The following is a 20,178-nucleotide window of genomic DNA, read 5'->3' on the forward strand; positions in this document are numbered from 1 at the left end:
ACTAAAAAACCAAGTGAGGAGATAGATCTATAGGTCTGGCTCTGTGAGACTTAAGTTCGTTTTTTTTTTTTTTTTTTCATGTTTAGTTTGAGATATTAAGTATTGTCATGTTGTTGGTTCTTTATCTGTCACTCACCTCGTCTGAAGCCTTACCTGCTGCTGCTGTCAGGTGGGGTTTGATCCCAAGCCTCCAGGGCCACATGTGGCTCCAGAGTGGAGGGTCTTACCTTCTACACTATCTCAGAGGGAGGCTGGTCCAGAAACACTAAGTACCAGGTGTTGTTGGCAGCCATGTTGGCTCAGGCTGCGGCGTCACAACTCCAGAATCCAGACTTCCTGACTGGTCGTCGTGTTTCCCATAATCCAACAGCACAGGAAGGAGCGCTCAGACACGGACGCCCCCCCCCCCCCCCGCTGCTCTGCAGACAGAGGGAAATGTAACGGAGATTTATCGATGTGCAAGGCCTCATGGGAGTTGCGGTTCAGGACCCGCATCAGATCTGAAGTCATCAAACTCTTCACACATCTGCCTGCCACATGCTGCGCACACACACACACACACACACACACACACACACACACACACTCCTCCCTCCCATCCATGAATTAGATTTATAGACCTCCAGCGTGAACCTCAAAGAGCAACGAGTGTTGAAATGTTTCCCGTGTCCACACACACAACACACACACACACACACACACACACACACCACACACACACACACACCACATGTGTACAGTATGTAACATGTTGAATGAGTGAAACTTCCCTCCTGTCAGATTTAACAGATTTAACATTTCTCTGTACTAACATGTTTTCCTCTTCTTGTTTTTACTTTTTTAATTTTAATTTTAGTGTGAAAAAGATTTTAACTTTGTCGGTAACACTTTACAATAAGGGTCACTAAGTTAAGGGTTAGTTAATGCTTAATAAGCATTAACACACATTACACATTATTTAATAGTTTATAAAGATGACTATTGAATAATGTATAAATTAATACCTTAGTTAACATGAACACTATTAGTAAATGATTACCAGACACATTAGTTAACTGTTAATTAAGGGTTAGTTAATGCTTAATAAGCATTAACTAACCCTTAATTAATGTACCAATATTGTAAAGTGTTACCACTTTGTCGTTAGAGACACAACGTGTTTAGTTTAATTCATAAGTGGGTTTTTTTCTTTGGGAAAAAAAAACCCTCAAAAGAAAATTTGCAGCTTCAATCTGCAGCTTTTCTCTTTAAGACAGGAAGTAGGGGAGAGCGGGGACCAAAGTTACATGTTTTGTTTTTTACCGTATTTACTCAAAGATCGATAGAGAGACCATGTTTTGTGACAAACTGTTATCAATTGTTATTTTATTTTCAGGATTTTGCCCCCGAAGAGGTTTGGTCAATGATTGGTTGGCACTTAATCAGATTATTGGTTACAGCTGTACTTCTTTTATAAAAGTCTGCATGGTGTTCTGACAAAGATCCTCTGGGTCGGATTCACAAAAACCCTCTTAAGAAAAAAAATCTTCTCAAGTGCCTGTTTTTTCTTAGCTTTAGTCTTAAGAAAAAAAATAGGAAAAAATGCGATTCTCAAAAACAGTTCTTATATATTTTCTTAACTTTCTTCTTCTGTTTCTTCCTAAGAAAAAACTTAGGAATAAATGGTATTCTTGAAATGAAAGTTGTCAAATTTGTTCTTGATTTTTTTCTTAACTTTAAGACAGCCCTTCACCTGTCTTAAAACTCCTACAGTGAAAAGGTAAGCCTCTAATATCATATATTTAAACACATTTTAGACAAGTAGGTTATAGTTCAAAGTCTTCATAGGTTCCCCTACACCTAACATTAAGATGAACATTTATTGTAAAGCTTTATTTGGTGTAGGGCCAGGTAGGCCTCTGTCTCATGTCTGTTGAAAATAAGCTGCAAATTTTACAGTTACCAACAGCGACCAATGTTTAAATCTTTGCTCTAGTTGCTCTAAATAGGTTTTTCCCCAATTGTTTTGTAGATGGAAGCACTTTGGGTTGCCTCCTAGCCTTGTCTCCTAGCCTCCTAGCCTTGTCTCCTAGCCTCCTAGCCTTGTCTCCTAGCCTTGTCTCCTAGCCTCAATGGCAGTAAGCCTAAAGTTTATTAACCAGAATTAATTCAGGCCCTATTTTGAGAAGTTCTTAAATTGGAAAATTAAAGAAATTTGTAAGAAATGAGACTGTTACTAAGAAAATATTGAGGAACTGCATTTAAGAGCCTTCTTAAGAACTTCCTAAGTTTTCCTCTTATGTCATTTCTTAAGATCTATCTTAAGAACACATTGGTGAATCCGGCCCCAGAAGCTTAACATTAAAGTTTACATTTCATATTTAAGTTACTCCGTTAATTTAGGACAAATGAGTGGCACAGAACGAGTGCAGTGTTACTTTTGTCCCTGCTCTCCCCTATGTTGTTAGCCCCGCCCCTTAACTCCCCGCCCCAGCACCTGTCAGTCATGTTGATGATGTCATCAGGCCGACCTGACGCTAGAGGACAGATCTGTTCAGACTGTGACTGCAGCTTTAATAAAGTGTTTTAAATGTTTCTGAACACTCTGCTGGTTTTAATAAAGTTTCTGTTACGTGAAGCAGCAGAACTGTTCGCCTTGTTGTGGTGAAGATGTGTGTGTGTGTGTGTGTGTGTGTGTGTGTGTGTGTGTGTGTGTGTGTTGTATGAGAGCTTGGTCATAGTGGATGTTTGAGGCAGAACTGTCTGACCACAACTCTCTCACTCTGTGTGTGTGTGTGTCTCTCTCTCTCTTTCCCTGTCTGTCTGTCTGTTTGTCTGTCTCTCTCTCTCATGCAGACAGACAGAGAGAGAGAGAGAGACAGACAGAGAGAGAGAGAGACAGAGAGAGAGACAGGCAGACAGAGAAAGACAGACATTTGCATTTCCTCTAAAACTTTGGCAATCTAGTTTCTGATAAAACACAATGAAGCTATTGAATGAGAGAGAGAGAGACAGGTAGAGAGAGAGAGAGAGAGAGAGAGGTAGAGAGAGACACACAGAGACACAGACAGAAACAACTAGAGACAGAAAAAGGGAGAAACAGAGAGAGAGAGACAGATAGAGAGAGCGACAGGATCCAGTACCGTATACTCAGACAGGAAACAGGAAACCACAGTAAAGCCCTGAGGATTGTTTCCACTGTGGTCAATTAACAACATGACTAATAACATTTCTGATGTCTCTCTACCACTCTCTCTCTCTCTCTCTCTCTCTACCTCTTTCTCTCTCTACCTCTCTCTCTCTCTCTCTGTCTCTCTCTACCTCTCACTCTCTCTCTCTCAGGTTCGTGGTCATCCGGAGCCGCAGGTCACATGGTGCAGGGAGGGGGAGGCTGTGATTGGTGGAGAGCGCTGTGTGATTGAGCAAGGCGGGCGTGGAACTTTCAGCCTGGTGGTGGGCGGAGTCAGGGAGGAGGATTTAGGACGTTACACCTGCCAGGCAGCCAATCAGGCCGGGAGCCGCCAGGTTACCGTGGAGATCCTGCTGGAAGGTTTGAATACTATTACTACTACTAATACTACGATAACTAAATATACTACTACTGCTACTACTACTGCTAATACTACTGCTGCTACTACTACTACTACTGCTACTACTGCTACTACTACTAATACTACGATAACTAAATATGCTACTACTGCTACTACTACTGCTAATACTACTGCTACTACTACTACTACTGCTACTACTGCTACTACTACTAATACTACGATAACTAAATATGCTACTACTGCTACTACTACTGCTAATACTACTACTGCTACTAGTACTGCTATTACTACTACTACTACTGCTGCTGCTACTATTACTACTGCTACTGCTACTACTACTACTGCTACTAGTACTGCTATTACTACTACTACTACTACTGCTGCTACTATTACTACTGCTACTACTACTACTGCTGCTACTAGTACTGCTATTACTACTACTACTGCTGCTACTATTACTACTGCTACTACTACTACTGCTGCTACTAGTACTGCTATTACTACTACTACCACTACTGCTGCTACTATTACTACTGCTACTACTACTGCTATTAGTACTGCTATTACTACTACTACTACTACTACTGCTACTAGTACTGCTATTACTACTACTACTGCTGCTACTATTACTACTACTACTACTACTACTACTACTACTACTGCTGCTGCTACTACTAGCCTACTACTCATCTAGAAGTAGAGTTGACAAAGTGTTTTATAAGAAGGCATAAAAACAGAACAGTAAAATATATTAGCAGATCAAAACAGGAAATGGATTCCATATGTTTCTCTCTGTCTTCAGGGTTTTTTACACTTTTTATTGTTTGGAAAATGGATTTTGTATTGAAATGTAGTTTCACCCTGAGCTGCAGGTTCATGAAAACACAGCTGACCTTTGACCCGGTTTGGCTCTCTTTCTTTTCTTTAAAAAAAAGCAGCATTGTATCTTGTGATAAAAAAAATAGTAAGGATAATGGATAATAGAACAAAGTCTTTTCTTTTCTTTTCCCTCCTGGTCCTGTTTGTCTCTAGCAAGGTGAAGACAGGCATCAAGTCAAATCTTCATTCATACTCATATATGCTAAATAAAAGCATAATTTAGGTGGAATATACTGTATAAACGCGCCCAAATCTCCCAATAACACGAGTGTATCTGTCGTGTTTTGTCGTGATTTTGGAGATGTGCCTTTAATGAAAATTTAGTTATAAGTAAAATCTAATATTATTCTACTTATTACAAGTACAATGAACAGAAGAATGTGATCACTAACACTATTAATTTTAATAATATTCACCAACTCCTCTGACTTCCCCAACAGGAATTGACCATTGAACCCCAAGCTTGTCGTTTCCATGTGATCCAAACATGACCGCAACAATATAAAACCTGTTCCATATGTGTGTGTTTAGCTGTAATATAGAGTGGTGTGCTGAGGTTCAGTTTACTGCATCACAACCAGCTGAACGGCAGCTTCCTGTCCTCTAAACACATCCGGACAGAACCGGTTCCTGTCCTGCAGGCCCAGGTTCAGAACCGGTTCCTGTCCTGCAGGTCCAGGTTCTGTTTCGTTCTTCTGACGGTCCATCAGAAGAACGCGTTCTTCCAGACAAACTGGTCTAAAGTAGATCAGAACAAGGCAAGACTCGGCAGTGTTGTAGGACTCGAGTCCAAATTTTGATGACTTGTGACTTGACTCGGACTTGGACTCGGACTTGAAGATCGATGACTTGGACTTGGACTCTGACTTGAATATCGCTGACTCGGATTTGGACTCTGACATGAATATCGATGACTCGGACTTGGACTCTGACTTGAATATCAATGACTCGGATTTGGACTTAGACTTGAATATCGATGACTCAGACTTGGACTCTGACTTGAATATCAATGACTCAGACTTGGACTCTGACTTGAATATCAATGACTCGGATTTGGACTCAGACTTGAATATCGATGACTCGGACTTGGACTCTGACTTGAATATCAATGACTCTGACTTGGACTCTTACTTGAATATCAGTGACCTGGACTTGGACTCAGACTTGAATATCAATGACTCAGATTTGGACTCAGACTTGAATATCAATGACTCTGACTTGGACTCAGACTTGAATATCGATGACTCGGACTTGGACTCTGACTTGAATATTGATAACTCGGACTTGGCATGAACAAACTTTACTTTGACTGTCGCTCTCCATTGTGTTTGCGTGTAAAGCATGAATGAGCCTTAAACAAGACTTGACAAAACTAAACAAGGTTAGACTAAAGTCAAGACTTGACAAAACAAGAGCTGACAAGACAAGACTTGAAAAGACTTGACAAAACTAAACTAAACAAGACGAGGCTAAATAAGACAAGGCACGACTTGGCTTGACAAAACTTGACAAGACTAGACTTGACAAGACTAAACTACACAAGACTAGACTTGAAAAGACTAGACACGATGAAACAAGACAAGACTAAGACAAGGCTAGCCAAGAGAAGACTTGACATGACTAAAGACAAAGCTTGGCAAGACTTTGCAAGATAAGACTTGACAAGAAAAGACCTGACAAGATTAAACAAGACAAGACATGAATTCAGAAAACAGAATTTAAATTCAGTTGTCTGGTGGAACAAGTCATTTACACAAACACAAGGTCTTTGGTCAAGACTTTAGAAACCTTTTGTGGAAGTCAAGTTCCAAGTCAACAGAACCCAAGTCAAGTCAAGTCTCAAGTCTTCTCTTCATGCATCAAGTCAAATTTCAAGCTATAAAACCTGTGACTCGAGTCCAGGTCATGTGACTCGAGTCCAAGTCATGTGACTAGAGTGGAATACGACCAGTACAGAATGAGAGCTTGACATGAAGTCAGTGTTTCAGTGTTTCCTTCCTGTCTGGTTGCTAACGGCTGTTTTTCCACCTGCAGAGAATTCTGGGAAGAAATATGGCCTCCCTTCCTCCATGAAAACAGGGTGAGGTCTTTATTTCTTTCTTTCTACTTTCTTTTTCTCACTTGTTTGCTTTCTAAATGTCTAAATTTCTCATTGTTTTTCTTTCTGTCTTCATTCTTTATTTCTCTTTGTTTCTTTCTAACTTTCCCCCTATCTCTCTTTCTTTGTACCCTTTTCTTTTTGAAAATTGCTAACTTGGTCTTTTTACCCTTGTTTTTTGGTTTTTGATTGATTGTTTGCTTCTTTCTTTCTTTCTTTCTTTCTTTCTTTCTTTCTTTCTTTCTTTTTCTTTCTTTTTCTCTTTGTTTCTTTCTCTCGCCTACTTTGTAACGTTCTTTTTTCCTTCTTATCCAGGTCTCCCTGTTTTCTCGTTGTCTGTCTGTCTTTCTTTGTTACAATCTCTCTCTCTCTCTCTCTCTCTCTCTCTCTCTCTCTCCCTCTCTCTGTCTCTCTCTCTCCACTAAATCATCCCGTCTGTGATTATCTTTCCACTGTAATTTTTATAGTTTTCCTTCTCATATCACTCTCTCTCAGATGTTTCTGTCTCTCTGTGTCTTCCAGCTCATTGAGTCCAAACAGTTTTAATGTGCGGCTGTAAATAAAGAGTCGTAACTCTAAGTCTGTCTGTCGGTTGTGTTTCTGTTATTAATCAGACATGAAGCTGAGGCCTGAAGGAGCCAGCTGACCAGCGCCTCCCACTTTACTTTAAAACACTTTGGAGAAATCATTCAGGCTTAAATCTGTCAGGACCACAGCTCCTGAGGCTCTGAGCCACGAGGGGAACAGTCTGAAACAGTTTGAAACAGTCTGAAACAGTTTGAAACAGTCTGAAACAGTTTGAAACAGTTTGAAACATTTTGAAACTGTTTGAAACATTTTGAAACAGTCTGAAACATTTTGAAACAGTCTGAAACATTTTGAAAACGTTTGAAACAGTTTGAAACATTTTGAAACAGTCTGAAACAGTTTGAAAACGTTTGAAACCGTTTTAAACCGTTTGAAACATTTTGAAACATTTTGAAACATTTTGAAACAGTTTGAAACATTTTGAAACAGTCTGAAACAGTCTGAAACAGTCTGAAACATTTTGAAACAGTCTGAAATAGTTTGAAACATTTTGAAACAGTTTGAAACATTTTGAAACAGTCTGAAATAGTTTGGAACATTTTTAAACAGTCTGAAACAGTCTGAAACATTTGTAAACATTCTGAAATAGTTTGAAACATTTTGAAACATTGTGAAACATTTTGTAGCATTTTGAAACCTGCTGACGGAGCCTCGGTTCATTGAGGGACAGCTCCAGTGTGAATCGTTGACAGTTCCAGTAAAAGAACTGCATTTCCCATGATTCCAGGGGGCGTTCCTCAGTCCCGGCGGTGGAGAGCAGGCCCAGTATTTGGGGCGAGAGTCCGCCAAAGTTCGTCACCAAACCGACCAGAGTGTTCTCCAGACCGGGAGGGACCGGGAAGTTCTCCGCCAAAACCACCGGACGACCTCAGCCCCGGGTCACATGGCTCAAGGTGGGCGGGGCCAATCTGCTTTTTTAATCGAGACAGTTTGTACAAGGAAGAAATACAGTTGTGAAAAATATCTTGTCCTTCTTGAAAATATCTAGTTTCTGAAAATATCTCTTCCTTCCTTGCCAGATTCGACCAAATTTGATCATTGATGTCGTAGAAAATGTCTAATTTATTTCAGCTGGGGCCTTAATTCTTAGTTGCACACTAATGCTACATCACTCTGAATGGGAGTGTCAGTTAAAGCTGCTCTGTATCATTTTAACCATCAGTATAAATCATATTACCGTATTTCCTCTAATATTGGCGCGGGCCTTTATTTAGCTGCAGAGGGTACCAGGCCTTTATTGGAAGCAGGCTTATATTAGAGACAGGCCTTTATTTCTAATTCCCTCTGTTTGATAAGTATATTTGCTCATATTTTAGTATGAAGCCTCCTTGTTTTCTGATCTGCTTCTGTTGGGGTTTGTTAGGTATCCGTTTTTTTGTTACTGCGATGCATAACGATAATTACGGTAATCGGCGACGGCACACTCCAGAGACTTCTGCCGGCATAGCCGTCTTGTGGCATACTGCCATCTGGTGGCACTTGTACGTTACTACAAACTACAGTTACATTATATAACAGGCACCGGGAGTTTACCGGTATCCACCATTGTTTTTTCCTTTGTTTTTTTCCCCGGCCTGTATTTGGGGCCGGCCTTTATTTGTTCATGTCGACCACGGCCCCGGACATTATCGGAGACCCGGCTTTTAATTGACTACCGGCTACTATTAGAGAAAATACGGTAATCTTTCTACCTTGGCCTACTGGCTGTTAACAGATTGTTTTCCTCTATCTCTCACCAGTAGTATTGTTAGTGCTAGTGTTTCTCCACATTAAGACTACATTTCCAATCAGTCTCTCTGTCTCTCTCTCTCTCCCCTCTCTCTCTCTCTCTCTCTCTCTGTGTGTGTGTGTGCTGGTTAACATGCTGTCAGGAGGCCAAACTGTCTATATGGAAAACCAGAAAGAATCATGAATGTATAGCGTGACTAAATTATGAATAAACGTCTAAATTCAAATTCTCTCCCTCCCCCCTCCCTCCCCCTCTCTTTCTCTTTCTCTCTCTCTCTCTCCCTCTCCCTCTCCCTCTCCCTCTCCTCTCTCTCTCTCTCTCTCTCTCTCTCTCAGGATGAGGTGGAGCTTCAGTCTGGTGGGCGGTTCAGTTTGTACGAACGCTCTGGTCTTCACTTCCTGGAGATAAAGGAAGTGCGGCCGGAGGACGCAGGAAGTTACACGTGTTCGGTCGCCAACAGCGCCGGGACGGCCGCCGCCACCGCCGAGCTCAACATCCAGGGTGAGCGACCAATCAGATTCAGGATAGGGAGATGTTCGGCCAATCAGGTGTGAGATTAGCACACACAGCAGCCAGCGATAGAGAATCAGGTTAGAAGTATGGAGCAAGACAAACCTGGAAAATAGGAACGTTTTAAATACATGAGACACACACACACACAAATCTGCCTTTTCTCATCAGACCAATGAGATTCAGGATAATCAGACACTTTTTTTTACCATTTATGAGTTTATGAGTTAAGGGTTTGGCAGCTTAAATAAACTTTGACCAATATCAGAGACGATCGGTCCAGGACTGACTGATTAGTATTGATCAGTATTGATTAGTATCAGTCAGTTATGTGTAATGTGATGAGGTTTGGCAGTTAATAGAGATGGATATTGTTTTGTCTTGATGTTTCTGTCTTCCTGTTTCCTCTCAGGTTCTCCTGCTGACTCTGTCAGGTCAGTGGCGTTTATTCTCTGACTAAACATCTTGTTCAGGACATTGGCATCAAACTAGTTTACCAGTAAACGCTATAAGTAAAATCTATTTCATGTATAGTGTTGATCAGGTGAAGAACGCTGCACAGGCTTCAAAGTGTTCACTGCAGCTGCTCAGTGGAAACACAGAGAGTCCATATGCAGAGGAAAAATCCAACGCTCTCTCCTCTGAATACAGTTAAAAAGCCTTTATCATTCTTGGCTGTTTCATGTTAAAATGTTAGAAAACACACCAACTTTATGTACCGTATTTCCTCTAATAGTGGCCAGTAGTCAACTTCCGGCGGAAGTCTCGGTAGTATCGGTAATGCGTTGCGGTAACAAAAAAACGGCTACCTAACGAATCCCAACAGAAGCAGATCAGAAAACAAGGAGGCTTTGTACTAAAATATGAGCAAATATACTCGTCCTCAACACCCCAGAACTTCACAGAAGCATCAATGTCATCACTCAGTTTGTAATATTCAAACTCCACTCTGAGCCGGGCTGAACAGACCAGTCCGCATCAGACCAGGATCCACTGACCCCCGACCCTGAACCTGATTCTTTCTGGTTTTCCATATAGACAGTTTGGCCTCCTGACAGCATGTTAACCAGCACACACACACAGAGAGAGAGAGAGAGAGAGAGGGGAGAGAGAGAGACAGAGAGACTGATTGGAAATGTAGTCTTAATGTGGAGAAACACTAGCACTAACAATACTACTGGTGAGAGATAGAGGAAAACAATCTGTTAACAGTCAGTAGGCCAAGGTAGAAAGATTACCGTATTTCCTCTAATAGTGGCCGGTAGTCAATTAAAAGCCGGGTCTCCGATAATGTCCGGGGCCGTGGTCGACACGAACAAATAAAGGCCGGCCCCAAATACAGGCCGGGGAAAAAAACAAAGGAAAAAACAACGGTGGATACCGGTAAACTCCCGGTGCCTGTTATATAATGTAACTGTAGTTTGTAGTAACGTACAAGTGCCACCAGATGGCAGTATGCCACAAGACGGCTCGGCCGGCGGAAGTCTCTGGAGCGTGCCGTCGTCGATTACCGCAATTATCGTTATGCATCGCGGTAACAAAAAAACAGCTACATAACGAACCCCAACAGAAGCAGATCAGAAAACAAGGAGGCTTCGTACTAAAATATGAGCAAATATATTTATCAAACAGAGGGAATTAGAAATAAAGGCCAGTCTCTAATATAAGCCTGCTTCCAATAAAGGCCTGGTACCCTCTGCAGCTGAGGTAAAGAAAGGCCCGGGCCAATATTAGAGGAAATACGGTATATAGCACATTTCATACAACAAATGGAACAAATGTAACCCAAACTGCTTTACACACACGGCTGAAGCCAGTTCAAACAAGATAACCCAACATCACAAAACAACACAAGAACAGGAGAAGTGACGTTTAGAAAGTACAGTCAGAAGTACACCTTCCTCTCAAACGTTCCTCAGTTATCTCAACGTTTAAACTGCTGCTTCACAACTGGACTGACTCAACAGGTGAATCAATAAAGACTCCTCAGTTTGCTGAATGGAGAAACCAGCTGCCTCTCATGTGTTCTGTGTTTCCACTGTCATCTGCAGCAGACTGACACACTAACTAGTCATTTTCTATCCGGCTCAGTGGAACTCGCCAGAAACTTTCCCCCAAAACATTAAAACCCTGAACACACATCATCAGATCATAATTACAGCGCGATGCTGAAAAACAACCGCAGCATGAAGTTTAGCTGCAGTTTCAGTAAATTAGAGAGCAGATCCTGGTTCAGTTCAGCCTGCAGAGAAACCAGAGGAGGGAAGTAACTCTACTGTTCAGTGTTGAGATACTGACACTTTACTGAGTGTTTCCATTCTGTGAGACTTTCTTCTTCTCCTCCACTACATCTATCTGCCGGCTGGAGTCACTAGTTACTTTGCAGAATAAGGTTTTACATCAAAACATACGATAAGCTCATAAAATATGTCGAGAAATGTATTATATCAGGATAAACCCCTTGAGATGTATCATCTCTTTTTCAAGGGGGTCCCAAACAAATACTCACAAAACAAATGGAAAAAAGAAAAGGATCAATCTATAAATAAAGGAAATAAAGGAACAGTGATGGCATTACTGAAAACATAGGCAATCTGTTTTAAGATGACAAAACAAAACATTTTTAAATAAGCGAAATGATGACAGAGAACTTATTCCAATCAGAAGGAGCCCGAAACATAAAAGCTTTTTTACCAACTTCCTTAGATACAAAGGAGACTATAAAGAGGATCTGATCAGAGAGTCTTAGTGAGTAATTTCAATATGTTGCATTGTTAGAGTTTAAACTAACTAAACAGTATCTGGATCAGTTAGACCGACAACATTAAAATACTTCTGACAGGTTCATGCTTCAATAATTTAACTCTCTGACAGAATGGCGACTTTTACTTTTCATACTTCAGGACATTTTACTGCTGATACTTCTAGACTTTTACTGAATTAAACTTTTGAACGCAGAACTTTTACTTTTATGAAGTGTTTTTCCATTATGGTATTTCTGCTTTTACTGAAGTAAAGGATTTGAGGACTTTTCCCACCACAGATGGAAACCAGGCAAATACCAGTGTCCTCTCTCCTCCAGCCCCGCCCCCTCTGCGTCAAGCCCCACCCCCTCCTCCTCCAGCCCCGCCCCCTCCTCCTCCAGCCCCACCCCCTCCTCCTCCAGGCCAGTCCATCCAGCTGAGGCCAGACGAACCAGTAACACCCAGACACTGGATCCTGGTTCTCCTCCTCCCGGTTGTCCCAGCGGCCGGCCGGCCTCGGCCCCGGCCCCGCCCCGCCCGGGACAGAAGCCCCCTCCTGTGGGCCGGGTCGGGCAGGAAACACCCCCGCCTCAGCCCCGGCCCGCAGACTCCTGGAGGAGCGAAGCCCCTCAGCTCCCCCTGGTGGCAGGGAGGAAACCTGCCGTCCCTCTGCCTCAGACTGCTGGAGCTCAGGTCAGAGAGAGAGAGAGAGAGAGAGAGAGAGAGAGAGAGAGACAGAGACAGAGAGAGAGAGACAGAGAGACTATTAAGAGTATAGTATAGTAGTAACTATAGTAGTAATAGTAGTAGTAGTAATAGTAGTAACTATTAGAGTTCTATTAAGACTCTGTCCATATACAGTACTTCTATTGTTGTTCTTCTGTTCTATTGTTCTGTTCATCTGTTATTTCATGCTATGATGGATTTCTGTAATGTCTGTTCTATGAGACAAATGTATATTCTACCTTTCTTTCCTTTTTATGGACGAGCACTATCAGTGCACATTTGCTTTGGCAATATTGTTACACAACTATCATGCCAATAAAGCTTATTGAGTTGAATTGAATTGAATTGACAGAGAGACAGAGAGAGAGAGACAGAGAGACAGAGAGACAGAGAGAGAGAGACAGAGAGAGAGAGAGACAGAGAGACAGAGAGACAGAGAGAGAGAGACAGAGAGAGAGAGACAGAGTTAGAGAGACAGAGTCAGAGAGACAGTCAGAGAGACAGTCAGAGAGACAGAGAGACAAGGAGACAGAGAGACAAGGAGACAGAGACAGGGAGACAGAGACTCCACACAGGCTCCACACAGTTTGTCTTCAGTCTGTCTTCAGTCAGTCTTCAGTCTGTCTTCAGTCAGTCTTCAGTCTGTCTTCGCTCTGTCTTCAGTCAGTCTTCAGTCTGTCCTCGGTCTGTCTTCGGTCTGTCTTCAGTCTGTCTTTGCTCTGTCTTCAGTCAGTCTTCAGTCTGTCTTCAGTCTGTCTTCGCTCTGTCTTCAGTCAGTCTTCAGTCTGTCTTCGCTCTGTCTTCAGTCTGTCTTCAGTCTGTCTTCGCTCTGTCTTCAGTCAGTCTTCGGTCTGTCTTCAGTCAGTCTTCGGTCTGTCTTCGCTCTGTCTTCGGTCTGTCTTCGCTCTGTCTTCGGTCTGTCTTCAGTCTGTCTCCGGTCTGTCTTGAGTCTGTCTTCGGTCTGTCTCCGGTCTGTCTTCAGTCTGTCTCCACTGTCAGACTTACCAGACTCGACTCTCATGACGGCAACAGCAGTGGGACAAAAGTTTTGAAGTTTTGATGTCGGCAAAAACATGAATCTGTTATCCAGAGATAATGAGATAATTGGAGATGTGAAGATAACAGGAGTAAAAACATGATCGATGAGCTCAGAGTCTCTGCTGGCACATGAGACATGAGACTGGACCTGATCCTTCTGCTCTGTCCAGTCTCCAGACAGTCCGGTCCTGAAAGGAATCCATTTGTTTAGTCTTTTGACTAAATGCAGAAAAATTCAAAGTTCCTCAGCCGCAGTGGGCAAAGACTGACAGCAATCCAGAGGTTGTTTGATGGCAAAAATATACATCTGTTTATTTTCCTTTTACAGATTTTTGTTGATCCATAATCAACATAATCAACATAATCCTTTACCATAACATCCTTGAAAAATAAACAAATTTAACTTAATTCAAATGAACAAAGGAAACACAAGACAAAGTTATTCGTTCACACACAACAAGGTCTTCACCACTTTTGGCTCATACACCAATAATATTTATACCCATTTTTATTGACTTGCTTTTATGTGATGTCGTCTTTTTATCGTCTCTTTATCTTTTATTGGCTTTTTATTGTCTCTTTATCGGCTTTTTATCGGCTTTTTATCATCTTTCTATTGTCTTTTACGTCTTTTATCTTAACTCTGTCTTAATTCCATCTTACTTTTATTCTATTTTACTGTTTATCTTGGTTTTCATCCTACGATCCCTGTTTATTATTGTTTTATTGTCTTTTAAATTCATAATTTAAGTATTCTGCTTTTAGTTTGTCTGTCAAAGCACATTGTAAACTCTGTTTTTAAAGGTGCTATATAAACAAAGTTATTATTATTATTATTATTATTATTATTATTATTGTTATTATTATATCCTCTGTCTGTCTGTCTGCCCCCCCCCCCCCCCCCCCCCCCCCCCCCCTTCCTGCAGGTCCAGTCAGTCAGAAACCAGTCTGTCTCCAGTCTTGCTCCAGTCCAGTCCAGTTCAGATCCAGACAGCTGCAGGTACAGGCACAAGTTTCAAGTCTAAATGTAGATTACCAAGTCAAGTCCAAGTCAAGTCCATGTCATTAAAGTCAAGTCTCGAGTCTAAATGTACAGCAAGTCAAGTCAGAACAAATCAAGAGTCCAGTATCAATTTAATATCTTAAAGAAAACGAAATATCTAGGACTTTTCAATGCAATATGGTTTTAATATGATAAAAACTTGGTAAGAGCATCATGAGTTTGATTTCTATAATCAGTTTCAACTTCAATAAATTCAATCATTCCATACAAATTCAGAAAACAGAATTTAAATTCAGTCGTCTGCTGGAACAAATCTCATCACTTTCAATCTAAGTCATTTACACAAACACAAGATCTCAAGTCAAGACTTTAGAAACCTTTTCAAGTCATCAAAGTACAAGTCAGAGTCAAGTCCCAAGTCACCCGAACCCAAGTCAAGTCCAGTCTCAAGTCTTCTCTTCAGGCATCAAGTCTCAAGCTATTAAAACTGTGACTCGAGTCCAAGTCATGTGACTCGAGTCCCCACCTCTGGCTTTGGCTAATTAAACACTAGCACACTTGTTTTAGAAGAGCAGCTGTCACTTTGTGTCTCAGTTTTACACCACAGTTTGTTGTTGTGTCTTCAGAGCCGTCAGGAGACCAGGATCTGGGTCCAAGCCGCGGTTCGAGGCCCTTCCTCTGGACCAGGAGGCTACAGAGGGGGCCCAGGTCACCTTCACCTGTCAAGGTAACAATAAATGTAAAAAAAATGTTTCCTTGTGACTGTAATGGATCTTATTGTTATGAGGCTGAAACAGGAATGGTTCAGTGACAACAGCAGTGTGTCCATGGGGCTTTTATTTTGAAAAGAACAGGGGCTGGTTGCACAAAACACCTTAAGTTTTCTCCTTCAGTATGACACTTAAGGCTTAATTTCTCCTTAGCTGAGGGACTTACTTAAGGGTGTTGCACAGAATCCCTTAACAGGTTTCCTTAGTTAAGGAAAAACATTAAGGCATTTACTGCATTGAAAGAGATTTTACAGCGGTAAAATTCTACAGTTTCCATGGAGACCGTTTGTTTGCTTGCACTTGTGCTTGTGATACCTGTTATCGTCTCACAGAGTTGGCCTATAGATAGTAAAACGGCAGAAGAAAAGAAGACAAGAACACCAAATTGGTCAGAGGAGGAAAAGATTATACTTCTGGAAGAATACAATAAAAGAAAGCACATATTAAAAAGTAAATTTGATCCGCAAATAACAACAAACAGAAAACAACGAATGTGGGAGGAAATCGCAACAAAAATTATTGGTGAAGTCTGGTCTGGTGAAGAGGTTCATCCAAGAGATAAAAAAAAAATACGACAACTTCTTCATTTATCTCCATAAACTCGGCCAGGTTGCGGTTAAGATAGAGTCAGAGGTACCTTAAGTTTTTTTCCTCACTTTGGTTGCTAAGGTCTTTTGTGCAGCGGTTTAACTAACTTTAAGGGACTCCTTAAGTATAAGACCAAGATAAGGAGAAAACCTTAAATACTTAAGTGAACATTTTAAGGAAACCTGAAGAAGAAGACTTAAGAGTGTTTTGTGCAACCGATTTTATTTTAAGGAAACCTTAACTCGGACTTTAAGGAAAATCTTAACTTAAGGTGTTTTGTGCAACCGGCCCCAGAAACTGGGCACCAAAAGAAACAAAACAGCCTGTCTCCCCTTACATTTACATCAGATTTCATTAAGTTCAGTGTCCTGCTGGAGGACAAACCAGCTGCTGATGGGGATCGAACCTGTGACCTTCAGTTACAGGACTGTCTGTCTGTGTCTCTGTCTGTCTGTCTCTCTGTCTGTCTGTCTGTCTGTCTGTCTGTCTAAACCACTAACTCACCAGACTAATGAGATACTTTTTATCTCTCTGTGTGAAGCTGCTGGTCTGTGTGGTAAAAGTGATTTGTTGTGAGTTTTATTGTATTTTTATAGTTTTTACTGTAGTTTTATTGTTTTTATTGTACAACCTGTCTGCAAACCACATGGCCCGTATGGGACAGTAAAGAGAGGACAGAGGACAGAGGACAGAGGCAGAGGGTGAGAAGCTGTCTAACTGTCTGTCTCTCTGCTCCGGCCTCAGTGTCGTCCCCTGCCGTCTCCATGGTAACGTGGCTGAAGGACGGGGGGGCAATGCGGCCCGGACCCGGCCTGCTGCAGCGCCAGGACGGGACCCGTCTCACCCTCAGCCTGGAGCGGGTCCGCGGGACAGACCGGGGAACCTACAGGTGTCAACTGACCACAACTGACGGACTGACGGTCGACTCTGATACATGGACACTCACTGTCCACAGTAAGACTGTCTGTCTGTCTGTCTGTCTGTCTGTCTGTCTGTCCTCCTGTCTGTCTGTCTGTCTGTCTGTCTGTCTGTCCTCCTGTCTGTCTGTCTGTCTGTCCTCCTGTCTGTCCTCCTGTCTGTCTGTCTGTCTGTCTGTCTGTCTGTCTGTCCTCCTGTCTGTCTGTCTGTCTGTCCTCCTGTCTGTCTGTCTTCCTGTCTGTCTGTCCTCCTGTCTGTCTGTCTGTCTGTCTGTCTGTCTGTCTGTCTGTCTGTCTGTCCTCCTGTCTGTCTGTCTGTCCTCCTGTCTGTCTGCCTGTCTCTCTGTCTGTCCTCCTGTCTGTCCTCCTGTCTGTCTGTCTGTCTGTCTGTCTGTCCTCCTGTCTGTCTGTCTCTCTGTCTCTCTGTCTCTCTGTCTCTCTGTCTGTCTGCCTGTCTCTCTGTCTGTTTTATCTTTAATGTGCATGAACAAAACACCAGGAATATCAAAACTTACCTGGCCAATGAAACCGATTCTCTCCTTTCCTCTTCTCTCTCCTCTTCTCCCCCCCCCCCCCCCCCCCCCCCCCCCCTCCAGGCCTAGCCCAGCAGCAGGCTCCAGTCTTCCTCAGCTCCCTGCAGGGCTGCTGGGTGATGGAGGGACAGGGTCTGACTCTGCAGTGTTCAGTGGAGGGAAAACCGCCTCCGACCGTCTGCTGGCTGCTCAACAGTGAGAACACACACACACACACACACACACACACACACACACACACACTAACCCTAACCCTAACCCAAGGAGAGGCAGCGGCTCCTGCAGTGTGCCGCCTGCAGCCTCCAGCAGGGGGCGGCACAGCCGTTCACATTCAGCAACATCAACTCGACCAAGCAGGAATATATGAGTGGAAAAATATATAAATGACATCATGTGAGCAGGTAGAGCGGGGAGATACAGACTGAATTCATATCACAATAACCATAAGAAGATTTTTCTCTAAATCTCTACCGTTCTGTCCAGCCTTGTTTCTTTTTGGTTATAATCCTAATTTAGTTTGAACCCATCAGGATAAAAGCATATTCCTGGCAGCCTCAACAGCTGCTAAGAAAACAATAATCAAGAGCTGGTTTGAGGAAAATCTTCCATTACGGGAGACCTGGAACAGTCTATTGATATATTACAGCTGGAGTTGTCCACCTCTAAGGTTAAAAATGCTCACAGTAACATTGACAATTGGACCCGTGCTATTACTCACTTCAGTTCTCCGTTTTCATTTTCTTTCTATCCATCTTAACCAAGGTTGGCATTCTTTGTTTTGTTGTTGTTGTTGTTGTTGTTGTTGTTGTTGTTGTTATGATTGTTCATTGTTTGTTACTGTTTTTCTTGTTCTTTTGGGGGGGCTTTTCTTTTGCTTTTATTGTTAGCTATCACTTTTATATTTTCATTATCCTTGATGAGGATTATACTGTTGTTCCTGCTTACTGCTTGTCATTAACATGAAATTTAAAACTCAATAAATAGTTGTTCAAAAAAACAAAACAATAACCATAAGAAATTGTTGCAATAGCAGTTTACAGTCTGTTTCTAAAGTAATAATAATAATTATAATGCTAATAATTATGCATTTTATTTATACAGCAATTTCTCAATAACTCTCACTTCACAGCATTAAAACAGCAGTCAAAACTGTTTCAGTAAGCTCAAAACTAACAATACAATCATAAATGATGTGCTTCTCTAAAAGAAGTGTTGAGAATTCTCACTGTATTAAATATTTCCAGGTTGACTAAAATGAAAGTTAAACAGCTTTGTTTTTCATTGTTATTACTGTTAAAAATGGAACGATATCTGTCACCATGTTAAATTATCAAACTGATGTTCGCAGCATTGAACTGCATGGTTATGATTTATGATTAAGATTATTATGATTATAATTAGTAATTTGTTTTATAAATTGATTTAGTATTTGATTTTGGATCATGTGTCACAATAACTTGATGTTATTATTTCACCATGAAATGATTCTACTGAAAGATGATAAATGATATGTAAATTATATTTTATGAATACTGATTTTCTGCCCAGGTCTGTGTGCAGCAACACACATAATGACAAAGACTAAATGAAGATATATATATAATATGGATAGGTCAGATGGAAAACAAGGAATGAGATGAAAGATGAAACTTTATTGATCACATTAGGTTTCATTTGAACTCTTACATGTACAGTTGAGTCATTTCTGTGATTCCACTGAATCAGCAGCTTCAGTTCCTTCATCAGCAACCAGCAGTGATGAGGTCAGAGTTCAGAGGTCACAGCAGCTTGACTGTACACTCTACAAGGTAAAAGAGCTTTGAAGAACTTTGAGGGTTCCTTCAGATTGGAACCACAGGGGACCTCAGTAGGTTCCCTGAGGAATCCCTTTATAAAGAGTTCCAGCCTCTGAGTCACACTGTGGAACTTTTCCACACAGTTGTCTGCAACTGAGTCTCATCTGAGTTGCCCTGTGTATCACTCCATGCAATTAACTGAAATGTTCAAAATCAAAAATCAAAATGCTGATATCATGTATTGTCATATTCCAGGTAGTTTAAGTATTTCCTGTATAGAAAGTTAAACCTGCACTAAGCAATTTCAATTCAATTCAATTCAATTCAATTCAATTCAATTCAATTCAATTCAATTCGATTCGATTCAATTCAATTCAATTTAGTTCAATTCAATTCACTTTATTTGTCCCCGAGGGGCAATTGCAGAGGCACGTACAGTAGTACAATTTACAAGAAACAATTATCAATTAACAAGAAACAAAAAAGAAAAAAAAAGAAAAGAAAAAAAACACACACATAACATACAGTGCAACAGTGCTGATTTAGAGGTAGTATGCATTGTATGGCATACAGTGCAAAAATAAGCTATACCCATTATGATGCAAATATAATACTAATAGTAGTGCAATAATAGTACAGTGCAGTATACACAATATACATGATTGGTTCAGACCCTGTAACCACTCCTGAAGCTAACGAGTGCTACGTGGAGATTTCCGTGAGACGTGA

At 41.4% G+C, this 20,178-nt stretch overlaps 1 protein-coding gene across 1 annotated transcript in view; it reads left to right on the plus strand.

Annotated features, from left to right (window-relative positions):
• Positions 1–3,321: 3,321 nt before the first annotated feature.
• LOC139638469 (myosin light chain kinase, smooth muscle-like) overlaps positions 3,322–20,178 on the plus strand; it is a gene marked incomplete at both ends in the record, with an annotated part of 43,048 nt that continues 26,191 nt past the window's right edge. Inside the window, 10 exons of the mRNA XM_071512609.1 lie at positions 3,322–3,529; positions 6,444–6,489; positions 7,823–7,988; positions 9,160–9,325; positions 9,747–9,768; positions 12,378–12,771; positions 14,769–14,842; positions 15,472–15,572; positions 16,948–17,165; positions 17,731–17,848. Coding sequence (XP_071368710.1) covers positions 3,322–3,529; positions 6,444–6,489; positions 7,823–7,988; positions 9,160–9,325; positions 9,747–9,768; positions 12,378–12,771; positions 14,769–14,842; positions 15,472–15,572; positions 16,948–17,165; positions 17,731–17,848 — 1,513 coding nt within the window. The remainder of the gene's footprint in view (positions 3,530–6,443; positions 6,490–7,822; positions 7,989–9,159; positions 9,326–9,746; positions 9,769–12,377; positions 12,772–14,768; positions 14,843–15,471; positions 15,573–16,947; positions 17,166–17,730; positions 17,849–20,178) is intronic.

The sequence above is a fragment of the Centroberyx affinis genome, unplaced genomic scaffold (genome assembly GCF_046629955.1).
Source record: "Centroberyx affinis isolate AG114_WGS23_722 - 3 ecotype Tasmania unplaced genomic scaffold, CSIRO-AGI_Caff_v1 ptg006386l_1, whole genome shotgun sequence".
Classification (NCBI taxonomy): domain Eukaryota; kingdom Metazoa; phylum Chordata; class Actinopteri; order Beryciformes; family Berycidae; genus Centroberyx; species Centroberyx affinis.